The following is a 10,744-nucleotide window of genomic DNA, read 5'->3' as shown; positions in this document are numbered from 1 at the left end:
GCCAGTGGATGGCCTGAGACGCCCCTAGCAACCACACGGCTCCACGCGCCCGGCGCTCTCGGCCGCGGGTGCCCGCCACGCACTGCGCCCGCCCCTAGAGGACAGAGCGGGGGCCGAGACCCGGCAGCTGGGGGCGGGCGCACAGTCCGCGCACCCAAATTAGTTTTCTATGCAACAGTATATACATATTTTACATGGCATTGGTTGGAATCCCCTAATTATTCCTATCCCATTCCTGGGTTCCTCATTTCTATTTGTCATTTCTGCCCCCCCCCCCCGCCTCTTCCTATTTCTGAGGAAGCTCTGATGGTCTAGTAGTAAAAGGCTGTGCTGCAATCTCAAAGGTATGAGCTTTGAATCCACCAGCTGATGTTTTTTTTGACAAATGCTGCTTTTTTTAATCTCAAAGTCATGCACAGAGGTCATACACAGCTCTTTAAAGGCCAGTTCTTTGCCATGTGTTTTCTCCAACATGGCTGCTTATTTGAACAAATTAAGGCAAAGTACTAGCAAATCCCTTAGAAAGATGAACTCTTATATGCTATTTAACATAGTCAAAATTTCAAGCTTTAGTAGCTAAGAGGCAAAGAGTGGCACTGCTAACCCAAAGGTTGACTGTTCAACTCCACAAGCTGTTCTGGGGAGAAAGACAGGCAATCTCCTCCTGTGCCATTAATAGCCTTTGAAAACTTACTTGAAGGTCAATTGTGGGTCAGTTTCAACTCGATGGCACACAGCAGCAACAGAATCACAGGAGTGCCATCCTGTCATCTTCTATGGGTGAGAAGAAAGTCAGAGGTCCAGTTCATACCTCAGAGGGAGGGTATTACACAAAGCTGTAAACACGAGTAGAGGCCTAGAGTTGTACCAAACAGTGTAATAGAACAAAATATGATCCCATTCAAAAGGTCAGTAATGCCAAGATTGAGAAGCTTTCCCTAAAACCCAAAAGCTATTATTGCCAACACCAATGCATGTAATCCTATAGGATAAAGTAGAATGCTCCATGGTGTTTCCTAGCTGTCACCTTTGTAGAAATAGACCCTCTTGTTTTTCTTCTATGAAGCAGTTGGTGGGTTTGGACCAATGACTTTGCAGTTAACAGACACATGCTTCACCACTGTGCTATCAGGGGCTCCTTACCTAACCCTCAAAACACTCTCATTGCTATTGAGTCAGAGCCAACTCAAATGAGAGAAGACTGTGCACCTAGCTCGCAAGGAGCTACTGTAGATTTGAAGCAACTGAGAAGTGTGGCCTTTGGGTTAGCAGGACAACTGCGCATGGACTAGGCCCCCAGAGCCTTCTGGGATAGAAGCCTAAAATTTTCTATTTTGACAAGTATCCTCATACCCACATCTAAGTTCGAAAATGGCATATCTTCCTCCTCTGTCTTTCTAATGAATATTTTCTTTATTCTTGGATGATCTCCTTGATATAACCCCATGGCTCATCTAGTCTTCATTCTTTAGTGCTCAAGGCCTCAAACCTGTTCTTGATTATTTTTAAATTCAAGTGGGATAGACTCAAGGTCATATTTTTATTTCTGTGGATTTGTTTTAATTTCTCTTCAAGATGAACTTGCACGTGAGTAGTTGATATCTGCTCCATAGTCAGCACCTGGCTGGTTTTCACAGCTGATATTGAGCTTCTCTAATCATTCTTTCACAGATGTAATCAATCTGAATCCTATGCAGTCCATCAGATGAGTTCCATGTGTGTAGTTGCCATTTGTGTTTTCTATAAAACATATTTGCAATCAATAAGTTATGCATTGTACAAAATTCTATCATCACAATAAAGGAAGATGTTCAAGCTGCTCTGAAGAAATTGGCAAAAATATAAGACCCCAGGGATACCAACTGACATATTTCAACAAATAGATGCAGGCCTGGATGTGTGTACCAAGTTGTGTGAAGAAATCTAGAGGATAGTTACCTGGCCAACTGACTGGAAGAGAGCCATGTTTATTAACAGGTCCCCCCCCCCCCCGACAAGGTGATCCAGCAGAATAGGGAAATTATAAAACAATATCATTAATATCACATGCAAGCAAATTATTGAAGATTATAGAAAAATGACCAGAACAGTACATTGACAGAGAACTGCCAAAAATGCAAGCTGAGTTTAGAAGAGGTTTTGGCACTAGGGATATCACTGTGGAAAGCAAAGAGTATCAGAAGGATGTTCATGTGTGCTTTATAGACTATGCAAAAGCATTTAACTGTGTGCATCACAAAAAATTGTGGCTAACCTTGAGAAGCATAAAAATCCCAGAACACTTGGTTGTGTTCATGTGAAACCTATACCTAGACCAAGAAGCTGTTCTCTGAATAGAGCAAGGGAATACTGCTTGGTTAAAAATCAAGAAAGGAGTGCATCAGGGGTGTATCATTTCTCCATGCCTTTTCAATTAATATGCAGAACAGATCATTCTGGAGGCCAGATGACATAACCATGATTGTTGAAAGTGAGGAGGACTTGAAGTACTTGCTGCAGAAGATTAAACACTGCTGCCTTCAATGTGGATTGCATAGTAACATCAAGAAAACAAAGATCCTCACCACTGGGCCAATAGCAGTATCACGATAGATGGAGAAAAAGTTGAGGTTAACGATTTCATCTTATTCTGAACCACAATCAACACCATTATTGCCCTTAGCAGTCAGAAAATCAAAAGATGAATTGCATTAGGGAAATCATGCTATCAAGGACCTCTCCAGAGTACTGAAGAGCAATGACATCAATCTAGAGACTAAAGTGTGCCTGATCCAGGCAACAATCTTCTCTATTGCTTGATATACATCAGAGACCTGGATAATGACCACGGATGATAGAAGAATTGATGCCATAGAGTTGTGGTGCTGGAGAAGAGTATTGAACATACTATGGACTGCCAAGGGGACTAACAAGTTGTGGTGCTGGAGAAGAGTATTGAACATACTATGGACTGCCAAGGAGACTAACAGGTCTGTCCTGGAGAAAGTGAAGTCAAGCTGCTCCTTGGAAGCAACGATTTTGAAACTATGTCTCACATATTTAAAGTTTATTGCCAGGAGGCACCAGTCCTTAAAGTATGACATTGTGCTTGGAAAGATAAAAGATCAGTGCAGTAAAGGAAGATTTTGGATGAAGCGGATTGCCAGACTTAGTGACTGTGGCAATGGGGTCAGCTGTGTCAGATGGTGAGGTTATGTCAAGATATGGTAAGATTTTTAACTATTGTTCATAGGGTTGCTGTGAGTCGTAGCTGTCTCAATGGCACGTAACAACAACAACAACAACAACAACAACAACAAAGCTCTGGTGGTGGAGTGGTAAGAAGTTGCACTGCAATACAGAAGGCATGTGGTTTGAATCCACCAGCTGCTCCTCAGGAAACAAATGGACAAACTCCACCCATGTGAAATACTCCCTCTGTAAATCTGGTGGTGGGTCAGCTATGGTTTAGTTCTGACTTAATGACACACAACAACAAAGTATATGCTGAGAGCTCTGGTGGCTTCATGAGAAGGAATTGTGCTGCTAATATAAATATATGTGGTTTGAAACCACCAGCTCCTTTGCAGAAGAAAAAGGGACAATCTCCTTCTATGCGATTTAATGGCTCTGAAGACCCACTAGGGGGTTGGTTTTGAGTCTGTTATGACTCGATGGTACACAACAACAAAGTATATACAATGGATTTCTAGTGGCATAGTGGGTAAAGGGTTGTGTTGCCAACTCAAAGACAGGTAGTTCAAACCCACTAGCTGCTTCAAGGGGGGAAAATGGGCAATATCCTTCTAAGTAATTTACTGCCTCTGAAAATTCACTGGAATATCAGCTATGAGTTGGTTCCAATTTGATTATTGAGAGAGAGAGAGGTGGGGGGGTCAGGGGTGGAGGGAAATGGGGAGGGGGAGGAGGGGGGGAGAGAGAGAGAATGAATATTCAAGGTATGCATTCTGGTGCCTTAGCATATAACATGTTGGACTACTAACCAGAAAAGATCAGCAATTTGAATCCACCAGCCATTCTTCAGAAGAAATATGGACAATATCCTTATGTCAGGATTTTTAGCCCTGGAAAACTGGAAGTTTAATTCCACAACTGCTCCATGGGAGATGGGTAATGTCCTCCTGTACGATTTACAACCTCTTAAAACCTGTGGAAGGGTCAGCTATGAGTAGATTCCAACTTGACAGCACAATAATACCAACATACTATGAAACAATAAATTTCAATTCCTTAAAGACATCCACCAGTAGTATATAAATATAGCAGCACTAGAAAACCAAAACACTATACAGGTTATGACAAATTGAGCAAAGTACGTTTCACTGCTTAGCAATGGAGACACATTACAAACTTCTGTCTAACATTAACTCAGAATTGGAAACTCACATAGTAAAACTTCAATGTCATATTAGTGTTAAATATGTTAATTATTTTCTTGAGATAGTCTCTAAATTCAAGGCAGACCTTTGGCTCTGTGGGCTTCTTTTAAATTTCTTCAGCTTCAACTTGAAATGACATTTAAACAATTAATGGTGTCTTCTGCAGTTGACCCTAGTTTTGTTTTGTTTTTTTAATGATGATACTGGGGTTTTTCATCTCTTTCCACTAATTTAGTTTATTTGATTCCTATTTGTTCCATCTGGTGAGTTCCACATGTAGTAGTCACTGTTGATGTTGCTGAAATGGAAGAGGACCTGAAGCACTTGATACAGAAGGTCAAGGTGTGTAGTCTTCAATATGGATTGAAGCTCAACATCAAGTAGACAAAGATTCTCACCACTGGTCCAATTGGCAGAGCCGTGCTAGATGGAGAAGAGATTGAGGTTAACAATTACAGGCCTGCTTAGCTCCACAATCAACACCCTTGGCTCCAGCAGTCAGGAAATCACAAATGAATTGCACTGGGAATATCTGCTGTCAAGAACCTTTCCAGAGTACTGAGAAGCAACAGTGTCAGTCTAGAGGCTAAGATGTGTCTGATCCAGGCCATGATCTTTGCAATTACTTGGTATACATCAGAGAGCTGGACAAGGACTACGGATGACAGAAGTATCGATGCCTTTGAGTTGTGGTACTGGAGAAGTCTCAAACATACAATGGACTGCCAAGAAGACAAATAAGTCTGCCTTGGAGAGGGTGAGACTAGTTTCTCTTTGGAGGTTAGGATTTTGAAGCTCCATCTCACATACTTTGTGCACATGGCCAGGCAGGACCTGGCTCTTGGAGATGGACATCATGCTCGGAAGGGTGGAGGGACAGTGTAGAAGAGGAAGACCCCAGATGAGACGGATTGACACAGTAACTGGTGCAATGGGAGTAGGTGTGGGAACAGTGAGACTGGTTCAGAGGGCAGGCTTCAGAGCTGTTGTACAAAGGGTTGCTGCGAGTCACAGGCACATAACAGACAGCACATCTTCTCCCTCTCCCTTTCCCCATTCAACCCCACAATGCACCCCCTTTTCCAGATTGTTATCATATATATAATGCCTAATCATATATTCCTTTTGGAGAGTTCACACCTGTCCTAATACATTGTTCATTATCCATTCTTATAACAATTTCCACTTAGAGAGGCCTTTTATTTGCCTAAGAAGGCATCTGCAGAGAGCTCTGGTGGTCTAGTGGATAGGGAGTTGCACTACTAACCCAAAAGTGGTACCTCTGTGGTGATTCAAGCCTGCCAGCTGCTTGGAGGAGGATGGGCAATCACCTCCTTTACAGCCTGTATCCTCTGAAAACCCACTTGTGACACTTGAGGGTCAGTTTTGAGTCAGTTCCAACTGATAATAATAAGTGAATAATTGAGAATAAGGCTTTCATAGACTGTTTCACAGTGATCTTTTTTTCTTATATTTCTCATCATTGCCGTTTTTAACTTTCATCAGAAATCTGGGTCTAGTTAAAACCCACTGCTGCTGTCTTGGTGATTCCACTACATAGCAAACTCTGTTAGGTTTCTGAGGTTGTAAATCTTCATGGCAGGAGACTACTTATTTTATGGGTTGCCTGGTCACTTTGAACCCTTGATAATTCAGTTAGCAGCCTGGCACAAGACCCATCATGCTGCTAGCAGTCTTTATATGGCAAGGTAGAACTATGCCAATGTGAGGTGTTTGTGTCCCGCCAAAGGCATTAGACGACTTGCTAATATTGTCAATAAAGTGAAAGGTACATTTCTTGTGGAACCATGCAAATAAGGAGTGTATGTACTTCACCTGATGGTATGCATAGAAATCAGATTGATTACACCTGTGGAAAGAATCGCTGGAGAAGCTCAGTATCAACTGTGAAAACTAGGCCAGGTGCTGATTGTGGAACAGACCACCAGCTACTCATATGCAAGTTCAAACTGAAGTTGGAGGAAATTAAACCCACAGGAACCAAAATTTTACCTCCAGTCTATCTCACTTGGATTTCAAAAACATCTTGGGAACAGGTTTGAGGCTTTGAACACCAATAAGTGAAGACCAAACAAATTGTGGAAGGATATCAAGAATATCATCCATGAAGAATGCAAAACGTCATTACAGAGGCAGAGGAGGAAGAAAAACCCAAGATAGATGTCAGAAGAGACTCTGAATGTTGCACTAGAGCACCAAAAAGCCAAAGCAAAGGGAATAAATCAAGAAATCAAGGAGCTGAATAGATGATTTTAAAGGGCAGCTCCAGAAGACAAAGCAGTGCATTATAATGAAATGTGCAAAGAGCTGGAGCCAGAAAATCAAAAGGGTCAAACTCACTCAGCACTCCTTAAGCTGAAGGAATTGAAGAACTAATTCAAGCTGTGAGTTGCAATACTTAAGGACAGACTATTAAATGATCCAGGAAGCATTATAAGAAGATGGAAGGAGTATATAGAGTCACTGTACCTAAAAAACCTGACTGACACTGAAAAATTTCAGGAAATACCATATGAGCAGGAGCCAATAGTAATGAAGGAGAAAGTGGAAGCTGCATTGAAGGTACTGGTGAAAAAACAAGGCCCCAGGAATCGATGGCATACCAACTGACATGTTTCAATTAACAAATGCAGCTCTGGATGTACTCAGTTTATGCTAGGATATTTGGAAGACAGCTAGTCTGGCAAAGGGATTGAAAGAGGTCCATATTTGTTCTCATTCCCAAGATAATCCAACAGAATATGGACACTACTGAACAATATTACTGTCACATGTAAGCAAAAAACTGCTGAAGATCATTAAAAAATAGCTAGAACAGTATATAGCCGGGGAACTGTGAAGAAGTTAAAATAGAATTTAGAGGAAGCCATGGTACCAGGGATATCATTGCTGATGTCAGATGGATTCTGGCTGAAAGTATAAAGAATACCAGAAGAATGTGCTTTATTGACTATGCAAAGGCATTTGATTGTGCGCATCATAACAAGTTATGGCTCACATTAAGAAGAAAGGGAATCACAGAGCACTTAATTATGCTTGTATGAAATCATATGTAGACCAAGAGTCTGTTGTGCAAACAGAGCAAGGTTTTAAATTAAGAAGGGGGAACATCAGAGTTAAATCCTCTTTTCAGACCCGTTCAATCTGTATACTGAGCAAAGTTTTCAAGAAGTTGGACTCTAAGAAGAAAAATGTGGCATCAAGATTAGAGAAAGACTCATCAATGTGAATTATACAGATGGCACAAACTTGGTTGTTAAAAGTGAGGAGGGATTGAAGAACTTTTTGCAGAAGATCAAAGAATACAGGCTTCAGTACAGATTGCATCTCAACTTCAAGAAACAAAAATTCTTAACACTGGACTGATAGGCAACATCATGATAGATGGAGAAAAGACTGAAACTGTTAACAACTTCATCTTACTTAGATTCACAATCAGCACACTTGGTACCAGTAGTCAGGAATTCAAGAGACATATTGCACTGGAAAAGTCTGCAGTTAGGGACCTTTCCTAATTATTGAGGAGTAATGATGTCAGTTTGAAGACCAAGGTATATCTGATTCAGGCCATGGTCTTTCCAATAACTTGCTATACATCTGAAAGCTGGACAATAAGGATGGCAGCTCTGGTATTGGAGAAGTGTACTGCACATTCCATGGACTGCTAAAAGAACAAATACATATGTAGTGGATAAAGTACACCTAGAGTGCTCTTTAGAAGCAAAGATGATAAAGATTTAACCCACTGTTTCTAGAAGGGGCTATTCCTTGGAGAGAGATATAATGTTTGGAAGTGCAGAGGAGGGTTGGTGCAGGAGAGGAAAACGCCCAACCTGGTGTATTGGCACAGTGACTGCCACAGGTGTCAGGAAATGTGAGGATGGCACAGAATAGAACAGAGTTCAGAGCTGTTGTTTTAAGATCACTAAGGTACTTGGCTCAATGGCACCTAACAACAACAACAACAACAACATATGAAGAGTAAATATTGACAGATTATTTAACTTTTTGTTACCCCAGTTACTTCAGCATACATAACTCCTTTTCTCAGACCCTGGCCTATCACTTGTAACACTCATTCATTTCACAATCAACCACAAAGTACGTTGTTACTTGCAGATTTAAGAATAAAGAGATTTGAATCTTCACCATACTTAGCAGCAAGCTGGATTCATGTTTCTTTGCGTTCAGCCATGTAGAAGTGTTGTATGAATGAATGTCTTAATCACATGTGCCTCTTGTAACACTTCTGTCAAACTGATGTTTCCAAACAGTGATGCTAAGTAATGAATGAAACGGAGTTGATAAAGACCTAGGAAAGGAGGTTACCAGTGGAGGCATTCAAGTGCTAAAAGATTAGATACCTCCCATGACTTAAACAAAGGATGTCTGGTCTTGGTTAATTTCATTTTCTATTAGAAAAAAAAGTCTTAAAAATGCTGAAGGAGGATAGTGAGGGGAGGGATTCCTTACTTCACCCTCTCTTCATCTGGTTCATGGTGGTCTAGATTCAAGGCTTATTCAATTCCACCCAAAGTTCTAACCTGTGTGGTAGAAAAGAGAAAAACAAACAAACAAAACAACTCAACACCAAAACTATTCTGCTTTGTATTTTACAGATTTTAGGGATAAGAACACGGTTCCTTTCCTATCTAACCGTAATACCTTGCCTAGTGCTTTTTCACATATTTGCCTTGGGGAAAATACTGGATGCATCAAACTTCACAAATTATTTTCTCTATGTCAAGTACAAAGAAAATACGAGAAAAGTTTTCTTCTCTCTGCAAAGTACTGACATTTTCTATTAATGGAGTCAGGTAAATTTAAATTTTTTTTCTATAGTCAGTCTTATGATGTCAAATGGTTTAAGGTCTGCTGAGTCAAAAAATTTCCATTGTTTTTACTCTATTTGGAAAGAATCTGTTGTTGTTATTATGTGTGAGTCATAGTGATCCTATGTATAGTAGCTCTGAACCCTGCTCTATCTTGAACCAGTCTCACTGACACCAATATACCTACCTACCCCTATTACCCCAGTTACTGTGTCAAATCCATCTCATCTGAAGTTTTCCTCTCCTGTGCTGTCCCTCCACCCATCCAAGCATGATGTACTTCCCTAGGGCCTGGTTCCTCCTGGCCACATGTCCAAAGTATGTAAGATGGACCTTCAAAATCCTTGCCTCTGAAGGGCAGCTTGGTTTCATCCTCTCCAGGATAAACCCATTTGTTCTCCTGGCAGTCTATGGTATGTTCAATACACTTCTATATCACCACAACTCCAAAGCATTGATTCTTCTTCTATCATCCTTAGTCATTGTCCAGCTCTCTGATGCACAGCAAATAATTAGAAATACCATGGCCTACATCAGGCATACTTTAACCTCTAGACTGACATCATTGCTCTTTAGCACTTTTGAGAGGTCTCTGACAGTTGACTTCTCTAATGCAATTCACCTTTAGATTTCCTTACTGCTGGCTCCAAGAGTGTTGATTGTGGAGCTGAGCAAACGAAAATTGTTAACAACTTCAATCTCTTCTCCATCTATTGTGGTACTCCAATTGGCCCAGTGGTGAGAATCTTTGTCTTTTTGATGTTGAGCGTCAATCCATATTGAAGCCTATAGTCCTTGAGTTCTACATCAAACGTTCTAGGCCCTCCTCAGTTTCAACAAGTGAGGTTGTGTCATCTGCATATCACATGTTGTTGATATGTCTTCCTCCAATCTTGATTTCACATTCACCTTCATAAAGTCCAGCCTCCTGAATAATCTGTTCCACAAATAGTTTGAAAAGGTATGGAGGCAGAGTGCACTTTCCTGATTTTGAACCATGTAGTGTTTCCTTGCTCTGTTCTGGTGACTGCTTCCTGGCCAAATGTACATTCTGCATGAGCACTATTAAGTGTTCTGGGATTCCTGTTCTTTTAAATGTTAGTCACAATTTGTTGTGATCATAGTCAAATGCCTTAGCATAGTCACTTAAATCCACATAGAATCTAGGAATATCTAATTTGCATGCTAAATATAAGTGAAAGGGAAAATAATTTCTATTTATTTTTTTAAAGGTACCAGATTGTCCACTGAAAATTTAGCTTCATTACCAAAAATTAGAAATTTCTGTAAAATCTCTAAGTGTTGCTCCAATTTTGACTGGTTATTTTATTTTATTATACCAAGAGGCAGTAGTCAGAACAGAGCAAGGAAGCACTGCATGGTTAAAAATTGGGAAGGGTGTATGCCAGTAATGTGTCCTGTCTCCATATCTTTTCAACCTGTATGCAGAAGAGATCATCCGGCAGGCTGGGCTTTATGAGGAGAAATGTGGCATCAGGATTGGTGGAAGAT

The 10,744-nt window shown here is 40.7% G+C and overlaps 1 protein-coding gene across 1 annotated transcript in view; it reads right to left on the bottom strand.

Moving 5' to 3' along the window:
* The window catches only part of LOC102868355 (tubulin polyglutamylase TTLL4-like), a gene marked incomplete at its 3' end in the record, with an annotated part of 4,397 nt that extends 2,950 nt beyond the window's left edge, over nucleotides 1-1,447 (bottom strand). The window contains exons 1-2 of the mRNA XM_006901320.1: nucleotides 1,358-1,447; nucleotides 33-167 (exon numbers count right to left, since the gene is read on the bottom strand). Of these exons, the coding sequence (XP_006901382.1) occupies nucleotides 33-167; nucleotides 1,358-1,447 (225 nt within the window). The remainder of the gene's footprint in view (nucleotides 1-32; nucleotides 168-1,357) is intronic.
* Nucleotides 1,448-10,744: the final 9,297 nt, after the last annotated feature.

The sequence above is a fragment of the Elephantulus edwardii genome, unplaced genomic scaffold (assembly GCF_000299155.1).
Source record: "Elephantulus edwardii isolate Elephantulus edwardi_28Jun2011 unplaced genomic scaffold, EleEdw1.0 scaffold00318, whole genome shotgun sequence".
NCBI classification, from domain to species: Eukaryota; Metazoa; Chordata; class Mammalia; order Macroscelidea; family Macroscelididae; genus Elephantulus; species Elephantulus edwardii.
The sequence above is the reverse complement of the archived record's forward strand: the minus strand, read 5'-3'. Positions and strand labels throughout refer to the sequence as shown.